Source organism: Felis catus, chromosome B3, assembly GCF_018350175.1.
Source record: "Felis catus isolate Fca126 chromosome B3, F.catus_Fca126_mat1.0, whole genome shotgun sequence".
Classification (NCBI taxonomy): domain Eukaryota; kingdom Metazoa; phylum Chordata; class Mammalia; order Carnivora; family Felidae; genus Felis; species Felis catus.
The window spans coordinates 33,308,950-33,325,172 of record NC_058373.1 but is presented as its reverse complement, the minus strand read 5'-3'; the positions used below and the strand labels follow the sequence as shown (position 1 = coordinate 33,325,172).

The window sequence follows — 16,223 nt, the reverse complement described above, 5'->3', positions numbered from 1 at the left end:
GGGTTGTGGGATCAAGCCCTGCATCAGGCTCTATACTGAGAGTGGAGCCTTCTTAAGATTCTCTCTCTCACTCTTTCTCTCTAAAATTAAAAATACATATAACACAAAACTATCATATTAAGTGAAAGGAAAACCTCTAAATACTTATTTTCTATATGAATTTGTTTATATGCAATTCAAAAACCAGCAAATCTAGGCCATATTGTTTAAGGATGTATATTTAGGCAGTAATACTATAAAGAAAAACAGGATAATGATTACCTCTCGGTGAAGAGGAGTTTGTTAATGAGAAGGAATGTTTGGAGTGTTTATGAAGTATTTGCATTATTCTAGTTCTTGTCCTGGGTTGTGGTCTTTGCATTATAAGTTTGTAAGCTGCTCATGGATATTTATGCACTTTTCTAGAATTGTGTTATCTCACAATAAAAATAATTTTAAAACACACGCACATAGGAAAAAAAACAACCTTAAAAGGGAAGGTCCAGTTTGTTTTTGGATTGTTTTAGGATTAATAGTACCTTTGGTTACCTACAAGTAAATCAACATATTTCCAAGACAGTGTTCTCAACTGCTTTCCTAGGCTCTACTGTCATGTCTGTCCTAAACTTAACTTTGACCATGTGAACTTACTTTATCAACCTCCACTATCTTTGTGGTTCTTACCACATCAAAGCTATACTGACTTTTAAAAACCTTCCATACTTTTCACTCTATTCTAATTTTTTTTTAATGTTTATTTTTGAGACAGAGAGAGACAGAGCATGAATGGGGAGGGTCAGAGAGAGGGAGACACAGAATCTGAAGCAGGCTCCAGGCTCTGAACTGTCAGCACAGAGCCCGATGCGGGGCTTGAACTCATGGACCGTGATATCATGACCTGAGCTGAAGTCGGATGCTTAACCGACTGAGCCACCCAGGCGCCCCTCACTCTATTCTATATGTCTGTACTTATTCGTCTACACTCTGTTAGGTTGCCTTTGACTGTTCAGGACCCAGTCTCCTCAAGAGCTATATTATATACAGATTCAGAGAGCATCAATAATATTTCATTCTGAGGTTGTGCTCACAGGCATTGTGTATAATTCTGTACATCACATACAATTTATATGATGCCCTTAGGATCCCTTAATCTCTGAATTCTTAACATATTTACTGTTAAGTCATTTTAACTTCTTGAAGTTAGTTGCTATTTTCTATACTTTCCTAGCATTCTCCTCCCACCTCTTGTATACTTAGCATATCAGATTGAAGTAACTATCTATATTTTTCCTTCAGAGCCATTAACACTGCCACAAACCAGCACAGTTCCTAATATAGTTGCTTAGTATGTAAAGGAACTATGTAACAATGGATATTACATATATACTGTCTTGTATATTGTTTTTCCTTTTTTTTTAATGTTTATTTTTGGGAGAGAACACAGCGTGAGCAGAGGAGGGGCAGAGAGAGAGCAGGAAACACAGAATCCGAAGCAGGCTCCAGGCTCTGAACTGGCAGCACAGAGCCCAACATGGGGCTTGAACTCACAAACTGCCAGATCATGACTTGAGCCAAAGCACATGTAACCTACTGAGCCACCCAGGCACCCTATTGTTTTGTACTTGGATGACTTACTTTTAGTGTTAGCATAGCTAGATCTTATATTTATTTTCTATTTGTTTTTAAAGGTTTTATTTTTTATAAATGTTTTTATTTTTGAGAGAGCTAGTGGGCAGGGGTAGAGAGAGAGGGAGACAGAGGATCCAAAGCGGGCCCTGCGCTGACAGCAGAGAGCCTGAATTGGGCTTAAACTCACAAACCATGAGATCATGACCAGAGCTAAATTCGGATGCTTAACTGACTGAGCCACCTAGGCTCCCCTTAAAGATTTTATTTTTTTAATGTATGTTTATTTTTGAGAGCAAGCGAGCAAGCAAACAAGCAGGGGAGGAGGAGGAGAGAGAGAAGATGACACAGAATCCTAAGATGGCTCCAGGCTCTGACCTATCAGCACAGGGCCCAGCCCAGGGCCCCAACACAGGGCTTGAACCCATGAACCGTGAGATCATGCCTGAGCCAAAGTCGAACGCTTAACCGACTGAGCCACCCAGGCACCCCTAAAGATTTTATTTTTAAGTAATCTCTACACCCAGTGTGGGGCTCAAACTCACAACCCTGAGATTAAGAGTTGCATGCTCTTCTGACTGAGCCAGTCAGGTGCCCTGCATAGTTGGATTTTAAATATACTTTTTTGTTTGGAGGCTCTCAACATTTACAGCCTGAGGACTTCGCATTAAATATATTGAAACATTGTGAGCAGTATTATAAAATGATATCATTCAAAATGTTTTGTATATATTTTTTATATTTCTCTTTAATTGGAATCAGATCCACTATTGCATGAATCACAAGTAATTTATTTCATTTTATCTAAGTTGTGCTGCTCATGTGTAGCAGGAGGAAAGCACCACTGAGTAGAGAAGAGGCTGTAGACACTTCCCTTGCATGCACATATTTGGACAGAGGTCACAGAAGCCACTGTCTTTGTTTTCTCAGAAGTAAAAAATAGTTAAAAAAAAAATAATGATACTGGTTCTTGTCATTTTGGGGGCCATAGTCTCTTTTGAGAAAATAATAAAAGCTTTGCAACTTTTCCTCCGGTGGAGGGGTACAGCGAATAAACGTGTAAATCAGTTATAAAGTTTTGGATACTGTAACATTCTTGAAGTTCCAGAGGCTTTAGGTTAGAAGAATTTGGTAAATTGAAATACTCCTAATTGAGCCAGAGAATGTGGACAGCTACCTGTGAAGGGAATAATCATTACCTTCTTAAAATGTCAGGAATAGTTTCAGATCTACCTTAAAAGTTCATATGAGAGTGAGGCATATGGCAGGCTTAGTAGAGCATGTGACTCTTGATCTTTGGGTCATGAGTTTAAGCCCCTCACCGAATTTAGATTTTACTTAAAAATAAAATCTAAGAAAAAAACAAATCATGTGACAACAAAATTTTATTCTTCACAACAGTCTTTAGATTAGCAAAATGTTGATAGTTAAAGCTGGATGATGGGTATGTGGGAGTTCAATTTACTCTTCTTTTTTGACTTTTGTATATTTAAATTTTTCTGTAATAAGTGGGGATGGGAGCCTTTGGGGAAGATGGCATAGATTATTGTGTTTCTGTTACAATTGTGCGAATTTAAGACTAGAGTTATCGTACATCTGTTTCACTGCAGTTCGTTTCTTAATATACTTGCTTTCATCATGGGTCAGAACCAGAAAGCATAAAGGATGAGGGAACAAATGGCAGAAAGTTTCTCAAAAATTATGCAGTAATATAAAGAAGAATGAAACCTTGCCATTTGCAACAATATGGTTAGAGCTCTAGAGAGTATTATGCTAAGCAAAGTAAGTCAGTCAGAGAAAGACAATTAACGTATGATTTTACTCATCTAAGGAATTAAGAAGTAAAACAAAGAAGCAAAGGGAAAAAAAGAGAGGCAAACCGCAAAATGACTTAACTACATAGAACAAACTGGTGGTTTCCAGAGGGGAGGGGAGGCAAGTACGGGTTAAATAGGAGATGGGGATTAAGGAGTACGCTTGTGATGAACACCAAGTGATGTTTGCAATTGTTGAATCACTATACTGTACACCTGAAACTAATACTACACTGTATGTTGACTAACTGGAATTTAAATAAAAAATGAGATTTTTGTACTGCAACTTATTTAGTAGCTTCTTTGTCAGAGTGGTTTTTTTGTTGAGCAGTAAGCAAGCTCAGGATCATGCTGTTTTTTTTTTTTTCTTTTGTTAGGGTGTTTTTCCCCAGTGGGAGAACAGTCTTAGAAGTCTCAAAAAGTATTTAAAAAAAAATACATGACCAGTATGTTTATTCAGCTTTAAACCACATGTAACACATTAATATTACAATGAGAACTAAACTTATTTTTAGATTAGCAGAAAAAAACCCACAAAACTGAAAAAGAATTTTAATTAATGTTTATTTTTGAGAGAGAGTGAGCACGCATGTGCATGCATGTGAGCAGGGGAGGGGCTGGGGCATGGTATGAGAGAGGATCTGAAATGGTCTCTGTGCTGACAGAACCATGAGACTCATGAACTGTGAGATCATGAACTGAGCCAAAGTCGGATGCTTAACTGACTGAGCCACCCATGCACCCCAATCACAAAACTTTTTTTTTTTAATGTTTTTTTTTTGAGAGAAAGAGTGAAGGAACAAGTAGGGGAGGGCCAGAGAGAGAGGGAGACACAGAATCTGAAGCAGGCTTCAGGCTCTGAGTTGTCAGCGCAGAGCCTGATGCGGGGGCTCAAACTCACGAGCCATGAGATCGTGACCTGAGCTGAAGTTGGACACTTAATCAACTGAGCCACCCAGGCACCCCAAATGACAAAACTGTTAAAGCAAGTTCTTATAGACATGTATAAGTCCTCATTAGATTTGTTTTCTTATGAGGGCCAAAAGTCTTCCTTAGAAGAAAAGATTTTCTATTCTTCGGTCCATCCCTTTCTATCCCTAAGTTTTAGTTTTTTACCTAGTAGAGGTTCATAATGTGTGCCAGTCATCTTATGTTCCGATTTTAGTCCTTCTTTTGAAAGAATACCTTTAAAAACCACATTCTACTTTAAGAGCCCTTTTTTAAATTTAAATTTTTATCAAAGTAACACATCTACAGTTAAGTGAGAACTGTTTGCTTCAATATTTCTTAATAGCATGTCTATAGTACCATACTGTACTGCATCTACTGGTTTCTTTCTATGGAATATGAGTTTCTGAAACGAATGTCTATATGTGGGAAAGCCGTCTCTCCTAGTCTATTTACTGTGGTTCAGTTTTACTGTTCTAAGACTCCTTTCCATGCCCAACGATTATTTTTGCTTTTCATTAATATGATAACAGTTCTTATCCATCCATATGATTTAAACAAACTTAAGCTATTCCTTTGCTCCTTTGACCTTTTGTCTAAGTATACTTTTTCTAAAATTGGAAAACTGACACCATTAGAAGCAGGTTAATGGGACCCAAAGAATAGTTGAAATTGTAATTCCTAGAAGAGATGTTGGTGTCACAGACCTTTTTTGCTTTATGAGAACTATAGTTAATTAAGGTACAGAGTAATTGTGACTGTTCTGTCGCCTTTTGAAATTGAAGTCTGGTACCCATAAAATGCCACGTGAAAATATTGAAGCAAAATGATTTGGTTATCTAGAAGTAAAAGTGTGTGTATATGCATATTTATACATGGATGGATATATATATATATATATATATATATATATATATATATATATATATATATATATAATGTATTTGTGTACATTATCATATATGTGTGTACTTTCGTTCCCTCTCAGACTTAACAGCAATAAGATAATTGACTTGTTATAAATATGTATTGGAAGCATTAAAAAACCTGTAAGGAGGATTGAACTTTAACAGCCTAAAAATATGCAATAGAAAAGCCCACCGTATAACTTTAAATTAACTTAACCTTTTTGCTTTTCTGATTCTGTTGTGAAAATAAGTTCTTCTTCAACAGTGGTCTATTTATGAAATGTGCAGCTGTAGGGGCTTTTAAGATAAACCCATAATGGCAAAATTAAATATTGAAATGGTAGACAATGATGCCGCCATCATTGAAAATTCAAAAAGCAACAGTTTCCAGCTATGTACCCTATCAGCATGTCTCCTCTCCCCACAATCAGACATAGTTCTTAGGCTGTAACTGTTAGCACCTTGAAATTTAATTCAAATTGTTTGCTATATTTCTGTCTAGAAGTCAAGTAAAATGAAAAATTTAAGATCTAGGTATTCTGTCTGGAAAGTTGGCTAATTAAGTGCCAATTTGCTTAACTATATTTCTGTAAAAACACTGAATGAACAGAAAGAATCCTAGAGAGAAAAGAGGATTTAAAAATCTCTGCTGAGAAACCTCTCCACTTGCCCTTCTAACAATCTTAATCTGGAGAAATCTAGGCCATGTGAGAGAGAAGGTGGGGATACTCTTAATTGTGCTCTTCCTGACCGAGGAGGGCCTGCACCAGAGGAAAAACCACATGGCTATTCTTATTTTTTTCACTTCCATTCTTATTTTCATCACATGAATGGTTTTCTCAAAAGGGTGGGTGGCAGGAGTTGCAGGAAAAGAGGGAAGCAATGTCCTGGGATAAGCTTTGCAGCTGTTTGGTAAAGTCATTGAAGCAGACAGAAATACGTGTTAACTGATTAAACAAGATACCTGAGCTGCAGTACTTCACCCTGAATCAGTCAGTCTCTCTTCATTTTGGCCTGTTTTACATGAGGGAAGATGTATGTAAAAGCTGGCATACTAGCAATAGTGACCAGGCAAATGGGAGTTAAGAATCCACCCATACTCTTGAGCACGTAGTCCTTAATAAAACAATAAAACAATCAAAATTAGAAAGAAGAAGCAGGATGCCTCGGTGGCTCAGTCGGTTAAATGTGTGACTTTGGCTCAGGTCATGATCTCACGGTTCGTGAGTTCGAGCCCCACATCAGGTGTCCATACTGACAGCCCAGAGCCTGGAGCCTGCTTCAGATTCTGTCTCTCCCTCTCTGTCTCTGCCCCTCCCCCACTTGCGCTCTATCTCTCGCTCTCAAAAATAAATAAACATTAAAAAAAATTTAAGGGGCGCCTGGGTGGCTCAGTTGGTTGAGCGTCTGACTTTGGCTCAGATCATGAACTTACTGTTGGTGAGTTCAGGCCCCACATTGGGATCTGTGCTGACAGCTCAGAGCCTGGAGGTTGATTCACATTCTGTGTTTCTCTCTGTCTCTCTGTCTCTGTCTCTCTCTGTCTCTCTCTCTCTCTCTCTCTCTCTCTCTCTCTGCCCTTCCCCCATTCATGATCTGTCTGTGTTAAAAATAAATAAAGATTTAAAAAAATTTTTTTAGTTTAAAAAAAAAAAGAAGCTTCTCTGTTCTCTTAAGGAAATTAAAATACACATAGACTCTGTGAGATGAAGGATCAAAGATGAATTGATAAAACAAGATAAAAAGGAAGCTGAGGAAAGTAAGAAAAAAAGGACACGTAATAATCCCGCAGAACTTGAAATCACATTGGGAACAGCAAGAAACAGAGCAGACACTATGGCAAATAGAGCTACATACGACAGGAAAAGGACAAAGAAGGAATTAGCAGATGGTAGACAGGAGGACAAATTAACAAAGACTGGGTACAAATCCACCAGGACACAGTCTTAATAACTAAAAAGAATCTTGAAGTAATTGAGGCCTAAATGGCATTTCAAAAAAAAAAAAAAAAAAAAAACCTGAAAGCTAAGATAAAGCCCATAGAATGAATAGATTTCAAGAAAGAAGAAAGAAAACAAAATTACATATATGCTAGGTAAAAAAGGATTTGAGTTATAAAATGAGAAAAATTATTTTGACCACGGACTTTGATAACAGCAGGTATCAGAGGGAAATGGATATTGTCAATATAAAGCATATTGGGAGATGGGGGGCAGATTTTGGCCAAAGTGAGCATTTGAGTTATGTGTAAGTAATTAGGTAATCAGGTTAACAATCAGGTTAAGGAACAAAAAACAGTTTTTATTATCTTGAAAGAAAAGTTATATAATATAAAAATAATGTAATTAGTGAAACAATTACATAAAATGATAATCAACTAGGAAAAGCTCCAGGAATTTCCAAACAAAACCCCAGAGGGTTACGTGTCAGGTCATATTAACGACGCTCAATATATTTAAAGTTGACAACTGAAGAAATAGGCTTGGTGTGCCCCTAGATGGCTCAGTCGATTGAGCATCCCGACTCTTGATTTTGGTTTAGGTCATAATCCCAGGTTTGTGGGATTGGGCTCCGCGTTGGGTTCCGTGCTGGCAGTGTGCAGCCCACTTGGGAATTTCTCCCTCTCCCTCTGCACCTCCCCTGCTTGCACACACACACACCTCGCTCTCTTAAAAAGAAAAAAGAAAGAAATTTTTAAAAAATAGGCCTAAGTACAGATTTTAAGTTACATTTAGTGAAAATAAATTAGATTTCAGTATTTTCCAGATAACCATTACAGAGTCGTTGTAGACCATGTAATCAGTAAAAATAGAAACAAAAAGAAGCCAATTCTTAAAATGTTACATTTCGTATAAAATGGAACTTAAATAAAAGAAAAAGATTTCTAGGACCACTGTGTCCAACAGTATGAATGGATTCTTCACCTTTCCATTCTGCTTACCTGGGCAGTATTTGAAAATTCTCTGAAGGCTCCTACAATGTATCAAAAAGCTTATAGTCTTTCTTTAAGAAATACATTTAAAGCAGGGGCACCTGGGTGGCTTAGTTGGTTAAGCATCCAACTCTTGGTTTTGGCTCAGGTCATGATCTTAGAGTTCATAAGTTCAAGCCCCACCTTGGGCTCTGTGCTTGCAGCATGGAGCCTGCTGGATTCTCTCTCTCCCTTTGTCTGTGCCCCTTCCCCCGCTTGCTCACTCTCTCAAAATAAATAAACTTAAATTAAAAAAAAGTAATGCCTAAAGCAAAGAAATTCAAATTTGTTATATGGATTATCTTTAAGAAGTTACTCTAAGTCAGTTACTCTTTAAAAAGCAATCGAGTGATTATAATATTCTTCTAGACACAGGTGCTACAGTAGTAATAAAATAGTACTGATGGGATTTACATCTTGGCAGAGAAAGCATAAATGATTATGGAGTTGGTCATGTGATAAGTGTTGTGCAGGAGTACAGAGTTCCGTGAGAATGTTATACAGGGAACCTTACCTAATTTGGGGGTTTGCAGTGGGGAAAAACTGAGGGTTAAGTTGAGACCTACAGGTAGGAGGAAGTGTTTAGGGTAGTTGAAACACCCTTCAGTAAATAGCCATTTTAATTTAAATGAAATGGAATCCCTGCTTGATTCCTTACTACAAAAAATTTCCTTGTGAATCAACAGTTTTAATGGAAACAGTTTAAGCCTAAATAAGTCATGGATGAATTTTTATAATCTTTAGGTTTAGGGATCTTGCAAAGCTTGATATGAAATCCAGAACCCACAACAAGATTGTATGGTCAGTATGCCTACATAAAAATTAAAAGTGGCAATTAAACACCATTAAACAAGTTGAGGGCAAGTTAGAAACTGGAGGAAGAAAGCAATGCAGGAGACAAAGGGTTGTTCTTCTGTTGATACACTGAACTCATAAATTAATGGTAAGATCTTCATAGAAAAATAAAATGTGTTCAGCCTCACTGATAAAGAAATGTAAGTTAAGTCTAGATATTTCTCTCCCTATCAGATGGGCCAAGGTTTTAAAGTAGAATTACTTATGTGGAACATCTAACTGTCCCCTAGTATAAGGCTGGTTAGGTAAATTATAGTTATAGCTACAGTGGAATATTATGCAACAATGAAAAACAATGTTCATTGACAAAGATGTCTTAACATATTGTTTACTGAAGGTTATAAATCTGGAGTAGATTTTATTTATATGAAATTACAGACACGTCTGTGTATGCAGAGATTGCTGTTTAGAATGATCACCAAAGTGTTAGGAGTTAGTCGTTTCATGTAGTCAAGTTTGGATGGCAGAAGTTTGTCTCTTAATGTGAGCATGAATATTTTTTCTGACAATGTGTTTAATTGGTTTACCTGTTCATATTTAGTGTTAGCTTCATATGCTTTCTGCTTTTGAGATAAAACTTGATATCTTAGGTTTTCTCAGAAGTAATTAGTAGGAAAGCATTTTATTTTCTGCTCTATATATTTTGATTAGCTAAATCATCATTAACAGCTTTAACTTTATATGAGTTCCCCTTTTATAATGTATGGACATTTTGATTAATAATTTGATCATTTTATTGAAACATACTGTAGTCAAAGTATTTATAAAAAGATATTTATTAGTCTAAGGAGAGTGATTTGTTCTCATTTGAGTGATTTCCTGGATTTACTTTCCATAGCAAGTGCTTTGACACAAAGCTTGAACAAGACCTGCATTTAAAAAAATGGAAATCTCTTTTGAGTATCACTTATTTTTTAACTTGAGAGACTCCTGTTTGTATGTAAAGAACACTGTAGTTATTGACACCTAGGCTTTATAAGCTAAAAAGTAATTGACCAGATTTTTCATTAGTTATATTGATTTACAGATTGCAATTTTTTTGTATCTATTGCTTGTCCCTTTAGAATATTAAGATATTTTGGGAGGCCAGCAACCATGTCTCATCTGGATTAATGGGAAATACTGTGCTAAGTATTTGCTACTGTCTTCTGTTAAGAAATCTGCAGGGGCGCCTGGGTGGCTCAGTTGGTTAAGCATCTGACTTCGGCTCAGGTCATAATCTCACAGTTCGTGGGTTCGAGCCCCGCGTCAGGCTCTGTGCTGACAGCTCAGAGCCTGGAGCCTGCTTCGGATTCTGTGTCTCCCTCTCTCTCTGCCCCTCCCCTGCTCATGCTCTGTCTCTCTCTGTCTCAAAAATAAATAAACATTAAAAAAAAAAAAAAGAAATCTGCAGTTCACTTGAAGCTCTATAAATCATACTTGGCATTCTGTGCTCTTGATACTAGATAGTGAGCTACTTAGGTATATTTAGAAACCTGTTGAAACCTGTATGAAAGGCTAATATATAGATTATTTGATATAAAAACATTTTAAGGTATAGTTTTTTGTTTCCTCCTTCCACCCCTTTGCTAGTTAGTTAAAAATTACTTTAAGAGAATAATTAGAAAGCAAATATATTTTGTAGAATGAGACACATGTAAATGATTTGTGGGGTAAGATATGCTTTGCAGATAGTTTACTTGCTAATATATTTAAGTTGGTGTAACTAAAATTATTAATAAAATTACTTGTATAAAATACAACCTAGCCTTTTAAAAATACCACTACTCTTTATAAGATACCATCAGAGATAGTAACAACTTTCATTCTTAAGTTTTACTTGTAGTACTATTAAAATAGTAATAGCCTAACCTTCCAGGATAATAACAAAGACCAAAACAGCAACAAAGCTCAAACTGCTTTCATATATATATATATATCTGAAATTTTTTTTTTTTTGCTACAGTTTGTAGCCATATACCTCATTTCCTCTGAGCAAAAAAAGGTTATGATTTGGGTTTATTTTAATTCAGTTCATTTCTGTTCCCTATAGAAAATCAGGTTTTTGGAGAGCTCTAACAGTGTGCTATTGCTGGGCTCTCATCCTTTCTGTTTAAATAATGCAGGTACTTTGATGGAAACCTGGAGAAGCTCTTTGCTGAGTGTCATGTAATTAATCCAAGTAAAAAGTCTCGAACACGCCAGATGAATACAAGGTCATCAGCACAGGATATGCCTTGTCAGATCTGCTACTTGAACTACCCTAACTCGGTGAGTATCTGGTAGTTTAAGGCCAGCACTGACTCTTAGTTTCAGAGGGTAAATCAACTTTCATCATTTAAACAAAGGGAGATCTGGGAGTTTGGGATTGTATTGTAGTAAAACAGTAACCTATCAGAATATTAAGGATAAAGGAAAGGAAGAGGAAGAATAGAGCTTGTTCTTTCCCCTTCCTTCCCTGTTTGCTTTTTAAGCAGCAACTTGTCCAGGTTGTCATTACATACCTAAATCTATTCTGAGTTCATTTTACTATCATGGGAGAATTGTTCAATAGGTGGGCAGTGAATAGAATAATTTTTCATCCAAAATAAAACAGATTTAAAACTAACATTTAAAAATATCCAAAACACTTATAAAATATCTTTAATTGCATTTTACTATGGAGCTTTCAGGATTTTTCATAACCAAAGATTTTCACTTATGCAGATCCATTCTAATGGAGATTCTTAAATATAGCAAGTGGTAACAGAGTTGGAGCAGACACTAGGACCCATTAATTGATGTTTCTCTTCAGTAAAAGTATCCCTCTTAAAACGTTTTGAATTTAGGTGATTTACTTTGGCATGTCTAGTAAAGAATTTTAGGCTTAAACATAATCTTTGTATGAAGTCCTTACTTTATTAGTAACCATAGAAAAATAATATTTGTGGCATAAATGTAGTTAGTCTCTTGGAATTCACCTCTAAGATGTTTTAAGATATCTAAGAAATAATTTAATTCTATAAAAATAACTACCTTATTCAAAATCTTCCTAATAATTACTATATACAAAGTCTTTGTCAACAGTATTACATATTTTAACATATTGAAGGTTTTTCATTGTTTTTCTCTGAGGTTTCTATGTATCTCTGTAGAGGCCCATTTGAAGGGAACTAATTTGTGCACATGTACAAGTGCTTAGAAAAGAGGTTTTAAAAGAAAGTAATTAAGTACTCTTAGAGAAATAGAACAGAATGGAAATAATTTCGTAGGTAAGGTGTTGAGTTGAATTTCCAAGTTCTCAAGTTAGATCATAGCTCTAATGCTAACTATTTGACTTTACATAGTAAATTATTAAATCTCACTGGGTTGGAGTTCTTTTTATCTTTCAAATGAGTTGGATAAGATATTTTTTCAAGTCTCTACTATTCTGAGGATTGTATAATTTCCTTCTTTAAATCACAATCTTAATTTGAGCATTTAAAAAAACAAACAACATTAATATTAAAAATACATTAAATTCATGTTTTGACCATTTTATTATTGGTCTCTAACAGATTCTCTTTACCAGTTGACATTTGTATGGTTCATAAAAGTTTCTGTGAAATAATACTGAAACCCAAGGAATTTGTCCCAGATCATTCAGGGTTTCCTTATTTCCTGGCATTTCTCTTCCTGCTCTGTATAACCAGATCTTCTGTAGTTTAAATCTTAAATGTAATTTGAGTACTGAAACTAGCTGCTTACAAATATCCCCTATAACTTTCTCAGTGCCCTTGGTATTGTCTAACTGTCTCAACAAATTAGAATAAAAACCATGACTGGAGATTTGCATAGTAAATTTTGCTTACACTTGTAACTAGAAGGCCTGCTATTTACTTACTCATTTTTTTCAACACACGAGGCACTATTCTAAGTGTTAGAAACACAATGGAGAATCAAGGCATAATGCCTGCCTTAGGTAATTTATAAGTTAGCTAGATGGAAAAGTAAAATGACATATTCAGAAAGAATGGTAAGCACTTTAGTAGGACATGATACTGTGGGAACATGTTGGAGAGAGACACCTAACCCAGTTTTAGATAAGGGAGAATTGCCCACTGAAATTGACCTCTGAAATAACCTCTGGAAGTGTGATAGTTAGGTGAGCCATCAAAATGTGGCAATACGGAAGCCAAAGGAAGAGAATGTACTTGTAAGAAACATTGCTAAAATCTTCAGAGAAAAGAATTGAAGAGTGACTTTGGAATTAACAACATGAAGTTTACTGATGATACTGGAAAGTTAAATTTAAGTGTTGTGGTAGGATGGAAAACCATACTGCATGACCTGAAGAGTCATTGATTTGAAGGTGGGAAAGGAAGTAGAGGCAATAAATATGAACAAATTGCTCTTTAAAGGAAGTCTGGCTACGGAAGTGATAGGACAAAAAAACAAACCGCAACATGGTTTGGAAAGTAAGTTAAAGATTGTTATGGAAATTGTGCCAAGCATTATGAAAAATACGGTGTAATAAAACTAGGACTTTTTTTTCATAATATTTAGACTAATATATAAAGATAATTTTAACCTTTTCAGTTTTGCAAGTAAATGTCACCTGAGACTCCATTAAAGCTTTAATTGGATGATTTTTTTTTTTTTTACCTCTGTTGTACAACTCCCATGTTTCAATTTCCTCTGCTGTCTTCAAACACTGATACTTGCCTTTTATTCAGTATATTTCTTCAATACCTTTATCCTTCCAGAAAGCAACTTTAGCTTTATAGTGCCATATGCAAACAAATTTTTTAAACAAATGCTTTGGTTGCGTAGGTTATAGCACTTTGGAGTAACCATCGTGGGTGATCTCTCCTTTAAAAACGGTTTCCAGAGACTCACAGGCACTTTAAAATTCATAAATGCCCCCATCCCCCAACCCCTTGTGTTGGGGCCAATTCAGGGGTTTCTTAGCCCTGGCAACATTCACTTTGTAATAATGTTGCTTTGAATTAGAGCGTAAGATCTATCTTTATTAACTCTCCCACTCTACTAGGAAGTATACTTTGAGCTATGATATCTCATTTTTAAGTAAATAATTTGTATATTCTAAGAATCAGATATGTTAAAGGTAATTTTGAAGATTATAAGGATAGTCCACTCTTTCATCCCTTACCCCCTCACTCTGAATCTTTGTGCTGGGAACACTGAAAACATCTGATCTAAGTCCAACCCTGTATTCCTTTTTAACTGATTCCATTTAAAATTTTTTTTTCAACGTTTTTATTTATTTTTGGGACAGAGAGAGACAGAGCATGAACGGGGGAGGAGCAGAGAGAGAGGGAGACACAGAATCGGAAACAGGCTCCAGGCTCCGAGCCATCAGCCCAGAGCCTGATGCGGGGCTCGAACTCACAGACCGCGAGATCGTGACCTGGCTGAAGTCGGACGCCCAACCGACTGCGTCACCCAGGCGCCCCACTGATTCCATTTTATAGATGAGGGAACTGATGCCCTGATTATTCAGTTTTTGTAAACATAATGGCTTTAATTTTAGAGATTATTTGTCCAACTTCTGATGGAGGAAAGATAATTCTTAATGTACTTACTGCTGTTTGACATTAGTTGCCAAGTATGTAAAATGGCAGGGATAAATAAACCCTTTAAGAGTGTTTAATCTTTCAGTTCTTTTTTTAAGGGACCATTAATTTGTTTTCCATAATATTTCATGTGTATTTAGTATATTCTGAGTCAGATTTATTTATGATATACACAGGGATAAGTTTGATAAGATCCCTTGAGTCAGGGAAAGGTTGAGGGACCCAAGTAGATAATAAGCACGAGATAGTAAAGGAATAGAGATACGTGAAAGTAGGAGGAGGGAAAGGGAAATGCAACAGAATGATGATACTCAGATATATCCATAATGATGACACTGCTCTTGAGCACAATAAATGCGTTTATACCACAGGTTAGTTTTTGTTTTATCTTTAGACGTGTATGTGATTTATTTTCCAGTTTATCTTGTTTAGCATTGTTTAGCATCTAATTAAAATGTTTAGTATATAATAAAAAAATATATATTCAAAAGAAGCCTTTAAAGAATAAAAAGCTTTCTTTATATCTTATAATGATGCCTGGTCCAGAAGTTTCAAAGGTAGAGATGTTACTTGCAGTGATCACTTAGTAACCATTGTGACCTTCAGTCTCTCATTCTCAAGGATTCTTATTTGAAAAAAGAAAACATATGAGGATGCATATGTGTTTTTAAGTTACGAATATAACATTTTAGAATTGATCTTTTACTCTGCTATATTTGTCCTTTATAGAATGCTCCTCATTGTAGCCTTGAAAATCATATGCTCTCCATTAGTGATCAGGCAACAAATTAGTGCCAGATCTCCTTTAGCAGTGGGGAGTAATGAGAATAGATTCTTTTGTTTGTTTCCAGATTTTTTTTTTTTTTAATGTATGAGAATACTGATTTCCAAAATATTTACCTTCACTTCCTCTGTGAATGAGTCAGAATAATTGTCAGTCAGAATAGCACTGTATTTTAAACTGGGTAAATATTTTCTGTCTTTTAGGACACTGATAGATTTTTTCCCCCATGTCTGCTTCTGGGCATTCTTTATATAGTTGATATGCCGTAGTGTAGAATTTTGCATCCTGACTATTGGTATCTTATGTCATAAGCAACATCAGAAATTTCATGAGCACTTTTCAAATAACAGCTAATTAGAAAATGGAATGGAATTCAAAATATTATGTGAGCCACAAAAAGAATAAAAGAGCTAGAAGTAAACTTGGCAAGAAATGTGAAAGCTCTATTATGAAGAAAACTTGAAATACTAACAGATAAAAAGATGACTTGAGTATCTGGAAAAATAGAATAATAGTAAAATATTGAGAAAAAAATAACAACTAGATTGATGGGGACAGGGAGGAACTAGTCCTACCTAATATAAGAATAGTCAGTGCAGTGGAACAAGATAGAGTCAAATACGTGTGAGAATCTGGTGTATTATAAAAGGGGGCATTTCAAATCAGGTGGGTTCAGAAAATGGCATTGGAACAACTTGGTTGGTATCTGGAGTAGAATCTTAAATTTCTTCCTAACTCCTTATATTAAAGTTAATTGATTTAAAAGCCAGAAATTGTAAAAGTAATACACTTTGCTACATATCA

The 16,223-nt window shown here is 35.7% G+C and overlaps 1 protein-coding gene across 1 annotated transcript in view; it reads left to right on the top strand.

Moving 5' to 3' along the window:
- The window catches only part of ARIH1 (ariadne RBR E3 ubiquitin protein ligase 1), a 123,362-nt gene that overhangs the window by 62,043 nt on the left and 45,096 nt on the right, over nt 1-16,223 (top strand). Inside the window, exon 3 of the mRNA XM_023255083.2 lies at nt 11,207-11,351. Coding sequence (XP_023110851.1) covers nt 11,207-11,351 — 145 coding nt within the window. The remainder of the gene's footprint in view (nt 1-11,206; nt 11,352-16,223) is intronic.